Source organism: Lissotriton vulgaris, chromosome 1_1 (assembly GCF_964263255.1).
Source record: "Lissotriton vulgaris chromosome 1_1, aLisVul1.2, whole genome shotgun sequence".
NCBI classification, from domain to species: domain Eukaryota; kingdom Metazoa; phylum Chordata; class Amphibia; order Caudata; family Salamandridae; genus Lissotriton; species Lissotriton vulgaris.
The window spans coordinates 1,519,806,988-1,519,829,517 of record NC_141685.1 but is presented as its reverse complement, the minus strand read 5'-3'; the positions used below and the strand labels follow the sequence as shown (position 1 = coordinate 1,519,829,517).

The 22,530-nt window shown below is 41.8% G+C and overlaps 1 protein-coding gene across 8 annotated transcripts in view; it reads right to left on the bottom strand.

Annotated features, from left to right (window-relative positions):
• Positions 1–22,530, bottom strand: part of LOC147750753 (ranaspumin-like) — a 175,153-nt gene that overhangs the window by 149,147 nt on the left and 3,476 nt on the right. For 3 of the 8 annotated variants that reach the window (XM_086917963.1, XM_086917961.1, XM_086917960.1), the window contains exons 4-5: positions 22,116–22,190; positions 21,476–21,529 (exon numbers count right to left, since the gene is read on the bottom strand). In XM_086917963.1, the coding sequence (XP_086774089.1) occupies positions 21,476–21,529; positions 22,116–22,190 (129 nt within the window). Of the gene's footprint in view, positions 1–2,903; positions 3,096–6,468; positions 6,545–9,881; positions 9,906–15,299; positions 15,351–17,901; positions 17,968–21,475; positions 21,530–22,115; positions 22,191–22,530 lie in introns of those variants that run through there. The other 5 variants (XM_086917972.1, XM_086917970.1, XM_086917967.1 and 2 more) reach the window with 3 other exon arrangements.

The window sequence follows — 22,530 nt, the reverse complement described above, 5'->3', positions numbered from 1 at the left end:
GAATTGTTCCTTCATTTCTCAAAACTCCTTATCCCAAAATTACATTCTCTCCTAGACACATTTGTTGCCTTGGGTGCTTCCTCAGGTTCTTTCTCTAATGCCCACATTTGCCTTATACCCAAGGAAGGAAAGGAATTTCACTACTGTAAAAATTACAGGCCCATTTCTTTGCTCAATATTGACTACAAGATATTTGCTAAATCACTTGCAGCGCATCTTGACCTTTTACTCCCAGATCTCTTAGGACAGGAACAATCAGGCTTCGTCAAGGGTCGATTTATCACTGTTAATACTAGACTCTTGTTTAATGTCTTATCAAAATCATATAATTTACCCCACTACCTCGCAGCAATTGCTCTAGATTCTGAGAAAGCATTTGATAGGGTTGAGTGGACGTATCTATTTCATACCCTTAAATGGTTCGGTTTTGGTCCCAAATTTATTTCTTTGATTTCCTTACTGTATTCTAATCCCCGTGCGGCAGTTTGCGCCAATGGCCTAGTCTCTTCCTTTTTTTACTTGGGGAGAGGCATGCGTCAGGGCTGTCCTTTGTCCCCCTTTCTTTTCAACCTGGCTTTAGAGCCTTTTTTATCTAGACTTCGTCAAAACCCCAATATTCATGGCTTTCAAGCTTTGGATTCTCAAGTTAAGCTCGCCGCATATGCTGACGATATTTTACTTTTTATCTCTAACCCTGTTGAATCTATCCCTGCCTTCCTTGCCGAAGTAAGTGATTATTCCCATATATCTGGTTACAAGCTCAACAATGAGAAATATGAGATTCTACCCTTGACCAAGTACACATTTAAGCCTGGTTTTAGTACTTCCAATTTTACATGGAGCTCTTCACACATTAAATACCTTGGCCTACACATTACCCCCTCTATTTCAAGTACGGTCTCCCTTTGTTTTAATAAGTGTATTAAAACATTATCGGATTTAACATCTAGATGGCATCCTCTTTATTTATCATGGTGGGGCCATCTAGATACAATCAAAATGATGTTATCTCCTATAGTCCTTTACACTATTTCTAACATACCTGTCTCTATCCCTTCTAAATTTTTCAGGAATATTAACTCAATTTTTATATCCTTCCTTTGGAACAATAAAAAACCTAGAATGTCCTTAGTTAGGCTTATACGCCCCAAGTCTGAAGGCGGAGTTAATTTCAGGGATTTCCCAGCTTACCACAAGGCGTTTCTGTTGCGACAGGCTTCCTTTTGGTTGCCAGACCTGATCTCTCCTTGCCCCTTATGGGCTAAGCTTGAACGCTTTTTTCTTTCTCCCTTTTCCCTCGCTGAGTATCTTTCATTCTCACGTAAACCCTCTTCTATTCCCACTTCCATTCACAAATTCACCACTAAACTACTTCTATCCTCTTCTCCTGCTCCCCCTGTGACCGTTGCAGATTTCCTCACCTCTACCATTTGGCATAACAACTCCCTCTTGATCCGCGACAAACCCTTTTACTGGAAGTCGTGGCGGCAAAAGGGATTAATATGGGTTTCCCAATTATTTTCACACTCTTCTTTCATTCCCTTCCCTACCCTTTGCACCACTTATGATTTGCCTGCTTCTTTTGCTCACAAATACCTTCTTCTTAAAGAGACAGTAATGACAACTTACAACCGTGTCTTGCTCACACCTCTCCCCTCTTCTTCTTCACTCACTCCCAACTCACTGCTTCATTCCTTTTTACGCACCACTCCTAAAGCCTCCTCCATTTACAAACACCTTCACACCAAAGATACCATCAGACCCAAATCTAAAGTGGAGGAATGCTGGGAACACGATCTTGCCACATCCCTTTATGGGATAAGATCTGGAATAAGATTCGCAAATCTTCTAGAGCAGCGACCTTGACACAATCCTTGTTCTTCATTTACAACAGACTTCTTTTCACGCCATTTGACCTCCATAAGCGCTTTCCAGCCACTCCACACATTTGCTGGTCATGTTCCTCCCCGCAAGCAACTTTATTCCATATGCTGGTCCTGTGTAAATCTGTTCACGACTTTTGGTTGCAAGTTTGGGCCCAAATTAATGTAATTTTCCACACTCGCATTCCTTTTTCATACACTAACGTTTTCTTGAGTAGTCTTTCTCCTTGTTGGGAAGATATTGATCTTAATACTAAGAGCATTGATTTATTGTTAGCTGTTGCGTTTCAGCAGATTACAGTCAACTGGAAGAACCTTTCTAGCATTTTCTTTAAAGCATGGTGGTATAATGTTAGCCATAATCATAGACTGGACACTGCTTTTGTTTTTCCTGTTCACATGGTGGCAAAACACATGGATTTATGGCTTCCTGTTACGCTTTATCTTGATTTATGTGCTAAGCGTTCTTTTCGCCCACGACCTTCACAGCAAGAAGTCTTAAAACCCCCTTAAATGCCCTCCTCATTCTATTTCTCCTTCAATATCAATTATATGTATTTCCATTTGCATAATCATATTACTACAATTACTGTCTCCACTTTATTTAGTTTTGATGCTCATGATCAGATTTTATTATTGTTTGCAATTGTATTGTGCCCACTGCTTACTAATGTATTTATATTGTATTGACACCTTGTTCTCTTCTCCTTTTACCAAATAAAATTCTTTTTTTAACTTAAAAAAGAAGTGTATCCCCCTTACCCTGACTGGAAGCAAGGGTCCCCATTTGGACAAAGGTACCTACCTCTGCCAACTACAGACCCCCATTTCTAACAATGGCCTTTACCCTGAAATTTATTAATAATAACTTTTTCATGAGTGGATTTTGGCTTTGTGAGGTTTTTCATTTCCGCTGTTCATCCTCCCCCTCTTTTCCCCTTTGTTAAAAACATGAACATTGTATACAAGGAGAACCACACTGTACACAGTAAATCTCAATCACACAAAAAAGTATAAAGATTATGCAAGTTTTTGGTTGTTTTATTGGAATCAATCATAGAATGGAAACAAGAATATAAGAGGAGATTTGTCAAAATTCCCGGTGAGTTGACATCTTAGATGATCAATTGCATTTTAACAGATGAAAAGATTAAAAAGTTAGCATGTGTGTAGAATCATTCTGCAGGAACCTAGATCAGATCCAGTGATCCCCTAAAAGAGAGATAAAAAGCGAATAATTATGAAGACATCTCTGAGGAAAAAACCTGAACAACATGGCCTGAAGAGAACTGTTAAGCAATGATCTAGCTCCCTGTATCTTGTTATTTTGCACAAAGGTATAATATAAATTCTGATAATGTATGTCAACACTGATCATCTCAAACTGTAAAGCTCTAGCCTTCTTCAGCACCGAGCTGTGGAGGGTTGAATGGTTTGTGTATGAAGTGCATTTTTGAAGAAATTAATGTGAATGCTCTGGAAACATATACAGTGTTGATTTTGAACAAAAATCCTTTTGAGCAGCAACTTTGATTAAACCTAAAAAATATTCCAAAATTAAACACCTTTATAGAGGAGAAATAAATCTCAATGGTCTCAATTTCCTGTTGTTTACCAACATGGCGTGCGAACGAATCGTGCTAGTAAATTTAAATTGGACTCTGCAATACAGTTAATGAGCATTAGGGATAAGCTTAATTGATATTTCACAGTATGACTGAGAACATTACAAATGGAATAAAAATATGACCAAAGTGTTCATGCAAAATATATATTTTACTACAGCTACCTTCACTTTAAAAAAAACGTTTAGCTCTAACCTATACATTGTTTTAATATTTGTTTTGAAAAAATTGCTAAGGTAACCTCAGCAGTAGCCTCAATTTCAACCTATGTGCTTGAATCCTAATTTTCCTAGTCTTCTAATTGTGTAGCAGCCCTCATTCTTCTATTTATTCTTGTCATTTCTTTCAGTGAGGTGCTTATTATAACCAACCCTCTTTTGCATTCCTGTCCAGTGTCATATTTACTAGCTGTTACCTAGTAGCAGTCCCCCCAGCGCGTTGAGACCCTCATGGGTGAGTAGCGCACTTTACAAATGCTCTGATTAGTTGATTACCTCACCTCATACACTTTTTACAATTGTTCCATTAACAGTTATTTCAGCTTTTGAATACGTTTCACATCCAAACTCACTCATACAACCATTTACTTTCTGTGGAATTTTTGTTTTAGTTACATTTTAATTCCAAAAACCTGATAAGAGAACCTGTTGATTTAGTACTGATTTTGCCTGTTGCCATTTATTTGTGGTTAGCCTTTATTGTCTGACATAATAAATCATGTTTTGCTTGTTTGAAGAAAGTTTCATATTATTATTATAACCAGATGACATTGGCCCATGTGTTTGCACATAGATATCCACAGATTTGCACCCTCAGAGTGCCTTCTGATTTTCCTAAATCGGCCATATCAGAGACGAATGCCTGGTGATTGGTTGAATCACATATAGTATCACTTATCTATTCAGAACTTGTCTTGGAAATTTTAAGCTAGCAAACAATTCAGAACATTCTCAGTAGTGGCCGCTTGCTTTCTAAAATGGTGGTGCAAATGTGGGGCCCACTTACAGTGCACAAACACTCAATTACTCAAACCTGTGTATTTTTCTGTTCTGGGGCCAGAGACCGTTTGCTCCCGCTCCCTTCACGACCTCAGAGCGGCATTTGAGGTCATTAACAGCTGCGCCTATGGCTTGGCTAATTAGCCGCCATGACTCAAGAGGGAACGAGAACGTGTTACTAGAGGTGGAAAGGCACCAATAGTGTTGCTGCTCTCATGCTGCTGCTAATATTGCCCAGCATTAAAGAAGCACCACGATTGGCTGTAGCGCCTGACTCAAAGCTCCCTGAGGCATTAGGTGCCTGTGCCTATTCTCCAGCCAGTTGTCCAAGACACCTCAGGTTAGAGAAGTTTAAAATGCGAAGGTCAGTCTGGCTGTCACAAGACAGTCGGACAAAGTGAAGCGCATTTTAAACTGGAATAGCAACTACCACTGCTTCCTTCTGCCAATCAGCTGCAATGGCCCCGCCCAGCACTGCACCTTGACTCGGCTGAACTGAAAAATAAAAAGGTAATGAAATCTCTTCATTACCATTTTAGTTTTTATGCCTGATGCACTGTCAGTCGGGGGGGAGCACTCCTCCGCTCCAATGGAGGATCTGCTCTCGGCTATTAAATGCCTGGTTAGACAACAACTAATTACTATAAATTAGCCTTGGCCCGATATAAGTAGGGCCTGATTTAGAGCTGAGTGGCAATTAAAACATCTACAGATTCTGTGAGAAGTGCTAAATCCAGAGGAGAATTAAACTATAACTTTTCCTCGACCTAGAGCTAATATTGTCACTGATGTATTATCTTCTGGATTTAGCACTTCATTGAGAATTTTTGGACTCTTCTATTACCATTCTCTGCCTTGCAGAACTAATGTATAGCAAATCTTTTGTCTTCCCACTATGGAACTCAGTTCAGTGAAGCTGCCAATCGAGGGAGTTAGAAATTGGCCACCCGGGATTCGTTCTACATTTTGTGGCTCTGTCCAAGTGGGGAGTTTGAGAGGAGGCAAGATATGTCTAGAGTACCCTCTCCCAGACCCCTGGTTGTGCAGTTCAATAATAGCCTCCCAGTGATGGACCTATGGCATCCATCCTTAGTTGAGCTGGACCTTTGAAGCAAGCAACTTGACGCTGCAACACTTGACTATGCGACCCCTCTTTGACAGGGTGATAGAACTTGAGTGCAATATGAACCATCACCAAGCCTGGTGGGTTGATTGAGTGTAACTACCCAAAGGTTGGAGTCAACAAGCACAGCATGAAAGAGCAGTGAGGCCAACTGGTACTATCTCAAGGTATGCGCAGCACTGTATTGTGCCGCAGCAGAATGTTCAAATCGCTGTGAAGCGCTGTTAAATAAGGCAGCCTCGTGTTGGTAACACCAGTGCCCACTTCTCTTTAGAAAGGGCTGCACATTAGAGGCCCAAGATATGAAGAGGGGTCTTCACTATCACCGTTCAGTTCTAGGCAATACGTTTTATAGAACAATTCTGATGCGACAAATTGGTTGCTAAATCCCCTTGGCAGCCTATTACACAAAGTCTAAGGATGCTGGTGGCATGTTATAAAGAGGTTATCTGACCCAGTTTAAGTGAAAGACTATTCACTAGTATAAAAGACGTCAATGGAGAATGATGAATTTCGCCCAGTGTCACACAGTGAAAGTAAATCCAGAGTCAGGGATTGCAATCTAAAATGGAAGGGAGGCGTCACTTTCATATACATTCACAGCAATTCCTGATATATATGCCTGCATTTAAAATTTCTAAATCCTGAAAAAAATTGCAAGATAGAACGTTTACAGTAGTAGAGTAAATGTTTAATATCCATTTGGCCTGTGAGCCAGAATCACCTCCTGCTGTGTTAACGCTGTGTTCACTATACCAGGTTTCTTCGTAGACAAAAATATATTGTTTCGAATGTATTCGTGATCTGTCGTGAAGCTTAGATATGAAATATCTATTTACCTTATTTTCCAAGTAAACCACCACCACCGCCGCCAGTAAGTCCTCCTAAAAGGCCAGGCAAGTTCTTAAGGGCACCCTGGTAAAGAAAAATAGGGAATGAATATTTCAAAGAAAAATGTGTAATTAAAACAAATTGAGATGCCAAAATGTAAGAATGCCAAAATATTATAGTCCATCATATGCACATTGCTAACCTTGTTTAGGATTAAAAAAATAATGTCATTCATAGCTGTCCTATTTGATGTCAGTAACTCTGTAATCATTAGGACATTACATACAGTAACTGCTGAATAGGCGAAAAGGGATGCCCTCGCTGAAAAAAACTCCCCGATTTAGTATCAACCGTTATGAACATGGTTCTGTAGTTTAAAAAGGTGTAAATATAGATGTAGCTTAGTGAAGAATCCTATAAGAATGGCAGTGCGCTCACAACTGAACGATGCTGCAATGCTCTGGTCAGAAGTAACATGGAATTCTTCCAAAGAGCTGATTTTTCCTGAGAGTTCACTCATTGAAGTACAAGAACTGTACCCTGCCTACCACAGCCTGTTCTCCAGACACCACCAGCACCTGGGACAGCTCTGTCTATCGTATGACTTTAAGTGTGTACAGCGGTACAAAAGAGGGTGGTGATGGACGGAGCATCTGAACCAATCAAACACTCACACCCAGTCAGTGGATCTGGGTTTAATCCGTCACCGTTCTTTAGCCCACTCTGCCACCCCAGTTCAGACATGGCCATATGCAAATCAGTCTGACCCTGTGCCTCATGGGAACAGTCCAGCCGGAACTGCCAAGCCATGCCTTCCCTGGACTGGAAAGGCACAGGGTCAGACTTATTTGCACATGGCCATGTCTGAACTGGGGCGGCAGAGTGGGCTAAACGAAGGTGATGGATTCAACCCAGATCTGTTGACTGGGTGTGAGTGTTTGATTTGTTCAGATGCTCCGTACATCACCACCCCCTTTTGTACCGCTTTGTTCGTCATAAGTTGGCAGGGTACGCTTAGACGTGAGTCCCTTGCTCACTTTGCCACTGGATTCAAGCAAGCCGGGCTGAAGACGGCTGAAATGCCAGAAACCGGTCCTCGGTAGCTTGTTTCCGGTCCAGGGACGGCATGGCTCGGCAGTTCGGGCTGGACTGTTCCCATGAGGCACAGAGTCAGACTGATTTGCATATGGCCATGTCTGAACTTGGGTGGCAGAGTGGGCTAAAGAACGGTGATGGATTAAACCCAGATCTGTTGACTGGGTGTGAGTGTTTGATTGGTTCAGATGCTCCGTCCATCACCACCCCCTTTTGTACAATATATAAGTGTGTACAGGACCGACTTCAGTGCTGGTGGCGCCTGGTGCTGCCATCTTTTTGGGCTTCCATGACCTCCTCTTCATATTCCCTCACTATCACTACCACCCAGTAAAAGTGACACTCATCACTCCATAGCCCCTCTTTCACATACATTTTATTTGTTTTAAAGCGCTGGTAAAGTCTGACTTAACTATACCACTCCGCTACACGTAAAACACAGATCTGTTCCTGGCAGCATACATATTAACCCTCTATGCTACTGAATGATGAGTCAAAATTGCAACTTGACAAAACTCTGATCTCTCTCTCTAGTAGGAACATTAACCACAAGTTATCTTGACATTGTAATTGTTGCCTGAAAGCTGGACGCTGGAGGAATTCCTCATTCTTAATTTGAATCACAAGTTATTGATAAACACAACACCCCCCAGATGACCCTTTGCAGGTCTGCGCCTAGTGTGGGGTCATCGCCTTAAATGCCATGAATGTGTATTCATATGAACAGAAATCCCTTACAACAATGATAGTTTGGATCTGAACAGTTTTGGTATAGACAAACAGACACACTTCCATGCTATTATAACAAGTTGGAATACAAAGTCAAGAGGTTTAGGCGTATTAGGCAAAGAAGGGCTGTGATTACAAATTGAATTCACTAAAATGATGGCTCAACAGAACAAGTTCTAATAATCTTTCTTGCAAAGACTCCACTTTTCCACTATTTCACATTCTCTTTCAAATTGTTATCAGAGTGTAATACCAGTGCAATGTGTTTACAATGTAATCCTAGTAGAATATATAAAGCTGTTGACTTTCCCAGAATGGTTGGATTTTCCCAGCTACCTCTCATGCGACGGCACTGAAAATGAATCCAGGGCCATTGTTTCGACTTACTTGAGCTCTGTGTATTTATAAACTAATCGGGTGACCTCGTCAAACGTTTCCCTTAAGGTTCCCTCTGCCAGGGCAGTGAGGCAAGTGTCAGGGACAAGGGTGGGGCATACAGCATAGTCCCAGGCTGATAAACAACTTTGACATTTCCTGGCACGGTCTTTAACCTCTTCCTGTCGCGTGCTCATCCTTCCCTAAAACGGACCTTGTCTCCGCTGTTCTCTTACACTGATGTAGAGCAGAGATGCAGTGGTGGCATCTAATGACAGTTTGAATCTATGAACCACTGGAAGGCACTGTCATTTTTTCAATTAACCAACCTCTCCCATGACGTTCCTTGTGGCACAGACCTTTTCCCAAAGGCATGAGTCACTGGCCACCTTTGCCAATTACAGACCTGGCATATGACATAATTACCCACCATATGTCCACTAGCTAAAGGCACCACAAACATGGTATGGCAGGGTCAATGTTGCAAAGTCTGTGCCCCGTGTGTATAAGGCCCGTCGCGCTTTTTTTCATTTAGGGGCATGCCTCTCACACAAGGATTCACAAAACCCCATTATTTCACAGAATAAGGGTCAGCTGAGATGATAGACAGACAGTGTGCTCTCAACGCTCAACTTTGAACTGCATGCGCATGACATGTGTGCATGTTCAAGAGAACATGCTAGAATTATTGCAAAGCCAAGCATGACTAGGGTAGGCTGCAAAACATTGCCACATGTGCATTTCCATATACCATGTAATTTCATATGGCTCCTTCTCACGGCATCACCTGCCCTCAAGGGCAGAGAAAGGTGACGAGGACAGAAACAGCATCGATCATTTTACTAAAGGTATTAATGATAAAGTCTTACTTCACCAGTGTCATAGCATAGTGGTGAGGGCACGTGAAGACCGTGGCGCTCTGAAAAACCCATTGTTAAAGACACAAACCCGACCCCAGAAGCAGCCATAAGACTGACCGTGTGAAGTGTGGCAGTTACACTGAACTCAACACTAAAATGATGAATGTTTTTCAAACAACCATGAATCTCTGCGAGACAGGCCGGCATCCCTCTGCTTTGCATAACACACCTAATAACGGTCTAAGAGCGAAAGGTAATTCGCTCTGCTCACTTCCGAAATAAAGGAATGACACTATTGAATAGCCGTGTTTAGTCTCTGACCTTACATTGGGTGATACTGACAAAAGTTGGTTTGAACTTACCGCTACTTGCACCAGAGCATCACCCTGGGGGAAGAACACATAGATGTGACTTTAGTGTAAATCTTTTAAAAACAGAAAAAAAGAGCAAAATCAACAATACCAAAACAAATATTCGAGACATTTATTCATACGTAAATTTGGATGTGAATGTAAATTTACAAAAAAAACCCAACTTTTTTTATACCTGCCAGAAATGTATAAATCGATGCTTGGCAAGCATAAATTATCTGTACTCGTAATTCCCACTCAATGGAAGGGAAAAGGGCATTCCAATATGTTTTTTGAATTGGAAGTCCGACAAATTTCCATCACGGAAATGGTCATAGATTTACTTAATCAAAGGGCTGGCATAGCCCCACTTCTAGTATTAGAAGCGGAACAGGTCAACACTACATTTGGCGTGGGTATTGGGGAAGTGCTTCTCTTTATGGAAATATGTTTTCCCCATAGAGAAAGCCAGGGAGCATATTTCCAAAGAAGTAGAGCAATGCAGCAGGCAAATTTGGTGTGCTGCATTGCGTTACCTGTAGAGAGCAGCACTTTGCCAAATCTTCAAAGAAATGGTGCATTTCTGCTCTCCCCACGTGCTGAGGCACTTTATGCTGCATACGGACAATTCAGGCACCAATGCGCCATAGTGCAACGGTAACTGCTTTGTGGTCTGGTAGTATTTGTACTTGTTACTTCCTACACAAAAAAACTATTCTTTGAGGCTATTTTCCTTTGCTCTCCCAATGTGATCCCTCCCATCCTCACGATTTGTATTCCTCCCCCTCAAGCCTGTGAAGCGCTTTGATACCCTCAGGGGTCTGGTTCGCGCTCTATAAAACTATAAAATAAATAAATACATATTTTTCACTTTGCATGTGTCCTGCAGAATGGGGTACACAGGTAAAGGACAAATAACATAGAGAAATAAAGATATTTCTGCTTGTAAAGGCAGCATCAGGTATAAGCACCATTTTGACGCAAGCTCATGTCTACTTCTCTTTGTGAATATGAGTTTGCGGCAAAATCCAAAGGTGGATACACTGGAATGCCTATAGAATACCTCCCTGACACAAAGTAACACAAGGTAGTGAAATGTGTTGCATTCATTTTTCATAAAAAGGCCACGCAAATCATCACTAGTGTGGATTTGTAAATACCAAATAGACTTTGCGTCAGGGTTTCATCAATTTTAGGAAACTCGCATCAAAGTGTGCATTAGCACGGAGGACCATATTAAACCATTGCAGACGTCTCCATTATAGAGACCTCTACAAAGAGGGAATACGAGTCTTTAAAAAAAGTTAAATTGCATTCTCTGAAGTGCGCCTGAAAACCTGTGCCTGGTTTATTTCTTGGAATGTTTGTGAATCAGGGAAAAATGCATTCAGGTGAAGGAGTAAATCTCCAGACCTGTTATTCCATTTTCCCTCAATAGGATCTGTAGCACTGGTAATGCTATTCCAAACTGTCAGAAAATGCTTTTTCATGGATGAGGAGCGATAAAGAAAAGGAAAAACTCACAACTGTGCTACTTCTCAGTGTACCACTGTAATAACAAGCAAACAAGGAGTGACCACAACTACAGTTCATAAGAATAAGTAGTTTGGTGCTAATGTCCACCCTAAGGAAGAAAATCACATCATAAAGCTTTAGCAACAAATGTGTTGTTGTTGGTCATTATTACAGGACTGTACTGTAGCAAAAAGTGGCATGGCTGCTTCCATAAATTGTCAAAATGGCACTTTCCCTGTTTAGAAAACCTTCATACATCTCTAAGAGAGGTCAACACTAAACAACGGTCTCTAAATGGTCAGAGAACAACAACCAGGAGGCTTTTTAAATTCATTCTTTAAAAAACACAAAGCAGAGGAGTGTCAGTGATACTGAGACAATGTAAGTAAGTAATTATCTTTATTGCATGATTCATAAAAATCTTTGCAAAAAACGACATTAAGAAAAAAAACGTGTACAAGCACATAGAAGAAAATGTTTAATTGTCATCAAATTAATTTAGAACCATTTCAAATGTACAGTATTTCTGTGCTATTATAGAAAAATGAGATGTAAAATCATAAATGTTATGTAAGGATTAAAATACAATGAAGGAACCTAAGACTTCAAGTTGACAATTGTTGAACTAATACTATTTTCTATGTGCTATGCTATGAACACCATGACAGAGCTGACAGAGAAGCTAGTATAATCTTCGAAATATCGATGAGGAGTTTTTTTGTGTGTTTTTTCTAAATAGAGTCAATGTTTAACAGTAAAAATTGTACTGAGACAATGTGGAAGGTGTTTTGACCTACTGCCACCTCTTACTGTTTTTTTCTTCTCTAATGGAGCAATCATGGTATACATTATTTGTGTTTCCAAGAGCTTTGAAATGCATGGATTTTTGACATTTGCTATTAAATATGATTTGAGAGAGGATGGTCTGTCTGAACATTTTATTGAGTCATCACTTTTCTGGTTGACGTGCATGCTTGGTGTTCAATGTCTGACGGGGCTAGAATTATCAATTATTTTAAGTAATAAGGGGCATAGGTATCAAATAACGGTATTGCAATTCTCAAATAGCGATTTTTAGAGAATCGCTATGAGAATCGCAAAACGGGATGTAATAAAAAATTCACAAATATTTTGCTATTCCTTGGCATTCCTTAATTGCAATTAGCAAATTGTGAATCACATTTAAGGAATACCTTCCCATTCATTCCTATGGGCTAGGAGACCCATACAAATGAATTGGAAGACATTCTCAATTTGCGATTCGTAATTAGAGAATCGCAAATTGAAAAAGAAATTTAAAGGGTGCCAGGGTGTCAAAAGGACACCCTGTTGCAACCCTGAAATATGTATGTGAGCACATGTGGCGCACATACATCCCCTAAGGGCATGTATGTGCGCCACATGGCACTTTGAAAAATGCACAAAAGTGCATTTTTCAAAGAAATTGCAAATGACCACCAAATTGAAGTTGGTGATCATTTTCGATTCCTGAGGGCCACATCGCAATTTTCCTGCATTGCATTTAAGGAATTGCAATTTGATATTCCTTAAACACAATCGCAAAATAGAGAATCGCAAATTTTGTGATTTCCTTTTCGGATGATACATCTCAAAAGTCCTTTTCCCGTTCGCAAACGGGCCAATTCTGAGAATCGCCCCGTTTGTGAACGGGAAAATGGCTTGATACGTATGCCCCTAAAGCCCTTATTTTTAAACACCTACAGCCTACACGTAGAATGGTAGCAGTGAGCTTGATAACAAGTTATGACTACTACAGTATCATCTACATTCTAATGCATCTGCTCAAAGTGATTGCTACACACACTCACTACTACATTCCAGAGATGGCAGCCACTAATTATTGTGATCAGTGGAGTGACCAAGGTTAATTCAAATGCTACTTTGCTGCAGATGAGTGTGACCCACACAAAGTCAATTCAATGAAGCTGTGGTGCAGCATCGAAATGAGCCATTAGAGATTGAAGAGAGGGTGCTCGTTCCCCTCCCATGCAAATCCCATTTTGGATACAACTCCCATTCAAGCCCTAATCAGGATAATAACATCACTCTAATGGTCAACGCTATTAGAAATTGGTTTTCTGTTTGGCACGGTATGCACCCTGTCCAAGCTGTAACCACAATCTTAGTCAGGGTAAGTCACAAGCACACCCTAAATAATCCTATGATCAACCTCTGGTAGCTTAGGAGACAATGTGTACAGTATTTGTGCAACATTTAAAACAGTAATGCAGTGTCTTTAAAGTGGGGGAGACTTCAAAGACATAGTTTTGAAGTTCACAGAGGTCCTTCCTTCCTACCCTTGCTCCAGATTCACTACAGGGGATTGAGCAGTCCTTTATGTGGGGACAGGACACAGCCTATTCAGGTGTAAGTTTGAGTCTGTGCCCAGCTCCTCCCTCCCATCCAGCCCAGGATGGCCCATCAGAATGTGATGGCCCATCAAGTCACACCTAGGCTCCCTTTACATGTGGCTGTCTAGAGGAATGTCAGCTGTCACCCACTCTAAACATGGATTCAGAGAAAGGGGCAGGAGGCACAGAATAGCTCAAGTGATAAAATGCCAACTTTCTAAAAGTGGTATTTTCAGACTTGCAATTTAAAATCTGACTTAACCAGGAATTCTGATTTTAAATTGTGACTCCAGAGACACCAAACTTGAAAAGTCTATCTATTCACAATTATTAATTACACTAAAAAAATGTAATAGGGTAAACCCAATGTTATCCTATGGGAGAGATATGCCTTGCAGTAGTGAAAAACGGATTTTGGAGTTTTACACTACCAGAGCATGTAAGACTTAAAAGAGCATGCCCTACGCTTTAAATACATTGCACCCTGACCTCTGGATTGTCCAGGGCCTACCTTAGGGGTGACTTATATGTGTAAAAAGGGAAGGTTTAGGCCTGGCAAGAGTTTATCTTTCCAGATCACAATGGCAGTGTAAACTGCACAGACAGGCTCTGAAATGGCAGGCCTGAGCAATGGTTAGAGGGGTATTTAAGTGGGTGGCACAAGGAGTGCTGCAGGCCCACTACTAATATTTAATTTAGAGGTCATGTGCACATGTAGTGCACTTTACTAGGGATTTATAAGTAAATGAAATATGTCAATTGGGGTCAGCACACAATGCCATGTTTAGGGGAGAGAGCGCAAGCACATTAGCAGAGGTGAGCAGAGGTAAAGTGCATTTAGTCCTAAAGCCAGCAAAAACGAAATCAGAAAAATGGAGGAGGTAGGCAAAAAGTTGGGGGAAGACCGCTCTAAGGCTGTCAGGTCTAACACACACTGTTAGTGTTTACCAGCACAATGAGTGCCAGGTAAAATCTGGCATGAATTGCCTGCAGAACACTCCACCATGTTAGTTTGCACATCATCAAGGGAAAAACATGATATCAGAGCACTATACATTATTCTGAGGTCTGGAATGTACAATTTGCACACAGTGCACATGCAACTGTCTATTGTGGAGCAAAACTGTGCATGTGGCCTATATGTTCTAAAACTATTTTGCGTTTGGTTCATCATGCACAGTTTCCACAGGAATTTGTGCACTGCTGCTTTGCTATTTTAGATTTATTGGCAAGAAATTAACATAATTTAAGATTCAAAATGTAGTTTAAGTGCAAGCTGTTGTGTTACAGGCTACTAGAACACAACTCTGAAGCCACATGCTCAAAGGAGAGAAATAGTGGGACTCATCTCTTGGAAAGAGGTTGAACAAGCCAGAACAGCGCCAGTGCGAGGACACCGCCAGTGCCAAGACAGCGCCAGTACAGCACAAGGACACGTTTGGGTAATCGTGCGCTATTTAAATCTGAATAACATAACACACCATACAAAAGGTTCTGAAATACCATGAAGGATGCTTGCGCAACATAAAAACAAATCCCTTACCAGAAGACCGCACACTAATTTAAACGCCGGCTCTTCAAGACCAAGCTTCATCTAAAAGACAATTGAGAAATTAGTGAATGATACATTTATAATTAACTGCAAGGATAAAAGTAACAAGCAGCGGACAAATGTCACACGCGATTAGAATTTACAATATAGAATTTTAGCATATGTGACTTTTTGTAATAGAAGTAGATTACCAAACTAAAATGAAAAAAATGTGTACTTTATCTTTGCCATTTTAGCTTGGTAAGAAATATTACTGGCTCACAGATAAAAGACATTTTAATACACCTTTCATTTCAAAGCCTTTAACAAGAATGTTATAAATATAACCCTCATTTTCTTTCTTGCTATTGCTTTTGCAACTGACTATTTGTGAATTTCCAATACGCATCTAAAGCACATGTGCAGAAAGGTAAGTGCCACTATACCTCCCAGGAGTGTGAACATATCCAAGACTCACACAGAGGCAGGACCCACTCCTGAGCCTGACAGCAGCAGACATAGGGAAGGGCCTAAGGCAGATCTGGCTCACGCATGATTCCTTGAAGGGCCTAAGGCAGACCTGTGTCACGCATGAATCCTTAAAGGGCCTAAGCAGACCTGTGTTACGCATTATTCCTTGAAGGGCCTAAGGCAGACCTGTGTCACGCATGATTCCTTGAAGGGCCTAAGGCAGACCTGTGTCACGCATGATTCCTTGAAGAGCCTAAGGCAGACCTGTGCCACGCATGAATCCTTGAAGGGCCTACGCAGACTTGTGTCACGCATGAATCCTTGAAGGGCCAAAGGCAGATCTGGCTCACACATGAATCCTTGAAGGGCCTAAGGCAGACCTGTGTCACGCATGAATCCTTGAAGGGCCTAGGGCAGCTCTGACTCACTCATGAATCCTTCCTGCCTTGATACTGCCATGCCCAGTAATAATACACTTGCACTGCGTTAGTGTTGGAGTAACCTATGATAACCAAACCGTTTGATAAAGAAATAAACGCTACATTTTAGATAGGTAAACACCGTCTTCTCCCAAGAACGTCCAGCAGCAGGGGCACGTTTGAGACTTACTTATGCAGGAAGTGCTATGCAGCCCTTGTGCTGCCCACTCTGCCGTCCTGTAACACTTGTCATTGTGGAACCTGCGTCTTCTGCAGTCCAGGGGAACATTTGTGCTGCACAATGTGTGCATTACAGATGTGCACTCAGCCGAATATTCTAGGGATCATTATGTATAAGTTCTTATTACTGCTTCGTTACTGTCTCAGAAGAGTTCAATATCTGGAAAGAGTTCTTGTGTTTGAACCTGGGACTCTAGAAGACAGACGAGGCCTATCCCCAGGGTGTTCTCCCTCTTGAAACATTAGAAGAGATTGCTGTCTGCTTCAGTTCAAGGCCCCTTCATTTGTTGCCAGAGCACGAACAGAGGCCTAACTTCCCAAACCGTGTTTATCTGTGTGTTACTGCTGGAAATGGAAGTGTGTGCCACACCGAAGCCTGGAATAAAACACTACTACTCACTACTCACAGGAAAAGCTCTGCGCAAGGACATGTGTTGGTTGTACTACGCTTTAAACTATCATTTGACCTTTTAAATCACTGTAATATTAGGCACTTGACATAAGAATTTTACTGAGATGAGCTATAAGTGTGCCACAAACATATGGTTTGTGCTATATAAACACAACACACATACATATATTTATACATAATATTCACAGCAGATACTGTAAAATACTAATGTGCAGATGTTTTTTTTTAAACCTCGGCTGAAGATTCTTCAAGAATCTACATTGTGCCTGAAAGAATTCACCTTTTGAACCTAAAGTGTTTTCTTCTTGTGAAGCAGGGGCACTGGGTGATTTAATTTCCGTGCAGGCTCCCTGGCTGCCACCACTAGCCTGACAGGCACTGCTGTCCTCCTGTAGCAGATGCTGGCTGGCGCTGGTGGGGCTGGGTCCCTGACAGCCCTCTAGCACAGAGATCATAATGCTCTGTAGGAAGCACTTTGGTTTTACACTCACAAAACTGCAGTATGTCACTTTTTTAATATCGATGCTGATTATGTGAAGCGGGGAGGGCGCACTGATAACAATCCAATCAAAAGAATGCTACAGGGGTGGCCTTAGGCATGTGCAAGCTGTGCACCTGCACAGGGCCACCAAACCCCAGGGGCCACCACGCCAATATATATCCTTAATATGATAATCCTCTGAGGATGGATAAATATTTGCGTGGCAGCCCCTGGCAGGGATTTGGCGGCCTCCGGCTCTGTTCCACTTCCAAACACCCTGACCCCCCCCCCCCCTTCACTGGCCTCCGCGCTCCGCCCGGACCCTCTCTTCCGGGGCCCCCTACCTACGCTCCCTGCACAGGACCGCCATGAGCTTAGAGCCGCCCCTGAATGCTATTAAGTCATTATAGGTTGCTGCCACTTCCTGGAGAATCTCCATTGAGCCGCATAAAAGTCTCCCGGGTTCCAAACTTACTTGTGGTACTGTCCTCGTCTTACTGGTTGACAATAAGATGCAGTATATAGTCTTAGGTATTGATAAGGAGAAAATACATTCCAAAGCAGTCATTAATTGTAAACAGCTGATCTTACCAGGAGGTCTCTGACAGGTCCCTGCAGTTGTTTAACCAGGTCTCCAACTTGTGCAGTTATTTCTTCCTGGAAGGTAATTTATAATATATTAGAAAAAGAGAGCTTTTACATAACAAGTACCTACACAAAACCGCATGGAAATATTAACTAATACTTTACTTGCACCTATAGCTGCTGCTTAGTTGAGGATATACGATCCCATATGATGTGCAGTTCTCACCCATTATTATTAAAAAAAAATCATGTTCATTCATCTGTTCTGTGTTGCAAAGCGAAAACCAATGTATGGATCGGCCATCATTGTCTCCACTTACCTGCTGCACGCTGTTAGATGTCAAGGAATGAGGTTGCATAACACAATATGAGGTGTGATGCCATGGCATAAAGTGGATGCATACACTGTAACGGTCACCTGTACTGGCTCCCTGTCAAGAAGAGATGCCACGTCAACCTGCTCACACACACCTACATGCCCTCCCAAATACGAGCCCGGAATTCCTGAACAACAACCTGACCTTCCACCAGCCCACCAGACACCTGCGGTCTGCCACCCTGGCCCTCTCCACGGTCCCCCACACCCATCATACCCGAGCCAGTCACAGTGCGATATTAAATCAAACTGAAAGGCAAAGGCTGCACTCATAGTGTGTGCTTCAGCCAACATTGAATGTCACAGATGCACTCAATGTAGGAAGTCCCAAATACCAAGGCTTCTTAACTGGAGACCTTGTCATAAGCATCTTAGGGGGATATTTTTAAGGAAGTGGAGGGGAGAGGCGTTATCCTTCTTGGCTTAGCGCCTCTCACTGCCACTTCTAAAACACGAGGCTGCCCCCTATTTTCAAGAATGTGGTGCAGCATGGCGTTTCCCCCTGCGATGGCGCTAGGTTTCACGACTTAGCGCCAACGAAGATATCCTTGCACCAGAGTGCAAGGGTGTCTGTGTGCAGGTGAGGGTTGTATATGTAAAGGAAGATGCACCTCCCTGCACATAAACAATCCTAAAATACCATTTTGTAACTTTCATGTGCGCTGCTTTGAAAAGGTTTGTTCATGTACAGGAAGGGACACCTTCCTGTACAGGAACAAAAAACATGGCATTTTGCTTTTTCCATGTGTGCTGCACTAGGCATAACACATGGAAAAATCAAAAACGAGAAGTAAAGCATTTCTCCTCGTTTTACCAACTTAAGACCAGGATTCTTCTGGTCTCAAGTTCGTTGCTGCCACCTATTATCGCCAACCTTCATAATAGGTGGTACAAAAGGGGGTGGTGATGGACAGAGCATCTGAACCAATCAAACACTCACACCCAGTCAACAGATCTGGGTTTAATCCATCACTGTTCTTTAGCCCACTCTGCCACCCCTGTTCAGACATGGCCATATGCAAATCAGTCTGACCCTGTTCCTCATGGGAACAGTCCAGCTCAAACTGCCAAGCCATGCCTTCCCTGGACCGGAAACAAGCTTCCTAGGACCGGTTTCTGGCATTACAGCCATCTTCAGCCAGGCTTGCTTGAATCCAGTGGCAAAGTGAGCAAGGGACTCATGTCTGAGCATACCCTGCCAACTTATGGCGAACAAAGCGGTACACAAGGGGGTGGTGATGGATGGAGCATCTGAACCAATCAAACACTCACACCCAGTCAATAGATATGGGTTTAATCCATCACCAACCTTTAGCCCACTCTGCCATCCTAGTTTCATATGTGCTGCTTTGAAAAGGTTTGTTCATGTACCGGAAGGGACACCTTCCTGTACATGTGCTGCACTAGGCAGCACACATGGAAAAAGCAAAAACGAGGAGAAGTAAAGCATTTCTCCTTGTTTCACCAACTTAATACCAGGATTCTTCTGGTCTTAAGTTTGTTGCTGCCACCTATTATCGCCGCCCCTGATAATGGGTGGCAGCATCGATCACAATGGATGTTGCAGTGGAACACCCACCGCAACAACCACAGCACGCCCCATTCACGCTAAATTTAGCGTGAAAGGGGCCTTATTCTCAAGACTGTGTTAAGCCACTTAACATGGCGCAAAGCCACCTTAAGTGGGTTAACGCTGCCTTGAGAAAAAGGCGCAGATCCTATCGCCACAGGAGCATCAGAAAAAGTGAAGTTCCTGTGCCGATAGGCACTTGAGAATATGCCTCTTAATATTTTATTTTAAGTTGCACTAGCAAATGTGAGCGCTCATACTAAGACTGATAAGAGCAGACATAGAAGTGGACAGTGGGTACTCAAGACGGTGAAAGGCATTGCTGAAAAATACAACTAAAGGCCTGATCAGTTGAGAGTTCACTTTTGTTCCATCAAATTCTGACACTGGATATCCATCTCAAAATGGTGGAACTTGCGTTCTCTGCTGTACATCTGCCCTTCTCCTTAAGTGGAACCAAACCTATGGATTATTTAGTAAGTCGCCCTTGGTAATGTTAGCATGTGGTGGAATGAGGAGGAGCTGGTATAACAGCTCTGGCCTCTGGACTCTGCTCACTGAAACAGAAAAGGGAGAGTGAGGCAAAACTGGACCAGCCGGCTTGTAGATGCCGCAATGCAGCGAAGGAGCTTCCTACCGCCCTTATACACATGTATTTGTCAATGACTTAGTCATTTTGAAAAATAAATTGAGCGATTTCGGATTAATATTTCCCGTTTGAATTTACAAAACAAGAAACACAAGAACATTATCACCATTTGCACATAAACAGAACAATAAGATTAAACTTAAATAATGACAATTACCTAAAAAAAGAGTATGGCTAATTCAATATTGTGAATAATGATACAGTGTTAATAAGCAGGAAAATAATAAGAATTAGATTAGAAATAATGCTAAAACCAAGACAGCAGTTTTGTTACTAAAGTTAAGATTAATATTTATTTTAAGTTAACTCGGCAATGTAGTGAATGAACTTAAGATGAAGGGAACGAGGAAGATTTTAATAGCATTAAAACAAATTGAGACACTTTACTTGGTGATGTGCAAAGGATAAATATGTTCTGAAACCCAATTTACACACATTATGATTTGCACACTATATAGTTTTATCAGTGAAACTGCAAATCCGTGAAGGTTTAGAGGCCATTTTCATGGAAAATGTGCTGTTGGTAACTGACAGTGCGCTCCAACACCATGGTTTAGTACCAGCTGTGTACCACACCCTTCCCACTCTCCTACTGAATGGGCGTGGCCTCATATACTACACTTGTTCTTTGTAAGACAATTGGGGGCAGATTTACAAGGCCCTTGCGCCACTTTAGCGTCATTTTTAACAGGGGAAAAGAGACACAAACGTGGCGCAAGGGGCTTGTAAATCTGCCCCTTGGATTTTTCACAATCCCTATGATTTCAATGCTGTAACCCTGATGACTGCACTCCCACTCTGAAAATTGTTCCAGCACCACAGCTCTGAAGGGGGCAGAGTTTTTCCACAGTAGACACAGCTCACCATTGGACAGTCGGTCTTTCCACCCATTCCACGTGACCGCACACATTTTTGGGACCCACACTTAGGTTTCTGCATCACACATTTACCGAGAGCAAGAGAGAGAAAAACTACTACTGCTTACCACCGTTTTTTTTCCACCAAGCAGAATTTCATCAACTACGCAGCCAGCTCTTTCCTAAAAGTTAAAGGAACAACTTACAATATAAGTATAGTATACACAAGACAATTTAAATAATTAGAGATGCTAAAGGCTACGAGGATTCCCTGTTAGGTCAATTTTATTTTACTACATATATTACAGATCAACAAGAATGTGTATAGTGTACAGAGCGCAGTATACACACATAGCTGAGTGCAACTCTAGGACTCTGTCCGCCAGATTCTCCATTGAGTCTTTATTTAATCCCAGTAACAGCTGGGGGACACTCAGGCACCAGCCTCTGATAGCAGTGTGCATGGTGGTACCTCAATCTAGATCTCTGCCTCATCACAACGTGAGACAGCTTTCTACAGGCTAGTTTAGCACTAAGATTTGTTCAGAAAAACAGTAAAAAAAATTACCCACATGTTATAATACCAATATTAACCATAAAGAGTCCAAACCTGTATTTGCAAACATTTAACAGTGTCATTGTACACCATTGTGCAAACCCACGGACATGGTAGGGGCACATTCAAGGACGCCATTGAGATTTTCGGATTCTTGGACAGGGACAGGCTGAAGACAAACATAGAAGACAAGCAAGGTAGGACACACTTACAAGCACTTCTTTTGCTTTCTGAGCCAGATCTTCCCATTCCTCCAAACTGCATTCATTGTTTGTTCCCTTCTTTTCCTGAGATAAGATAAAAAAGAATCATGGTGAAAAACTAAATGGAACTGTTGGTACAAATAAATAGGGTACAGAGAAGACAATACGTGTATAACAACAAAAAACAGTCTTTGGAAGTAAAGAATGGTATTTCTTTTTACTAAGAACGTGTTAGATTCAGTCATAAAGGTTTGACCTTTTTGAATAATGAAATCCTTGAGGGAAGGAACTGGAGAATGTCGCAGAGGAAATGATGCTTGCATGAGGTGTTACGGTAACGGCTAATGGTGAAATACTGTCAAAGCGAGCCCGGTGGTCATGCAGGAGTCTTGTATGAGACTGCACATGCCCTCAATGAGGCAGC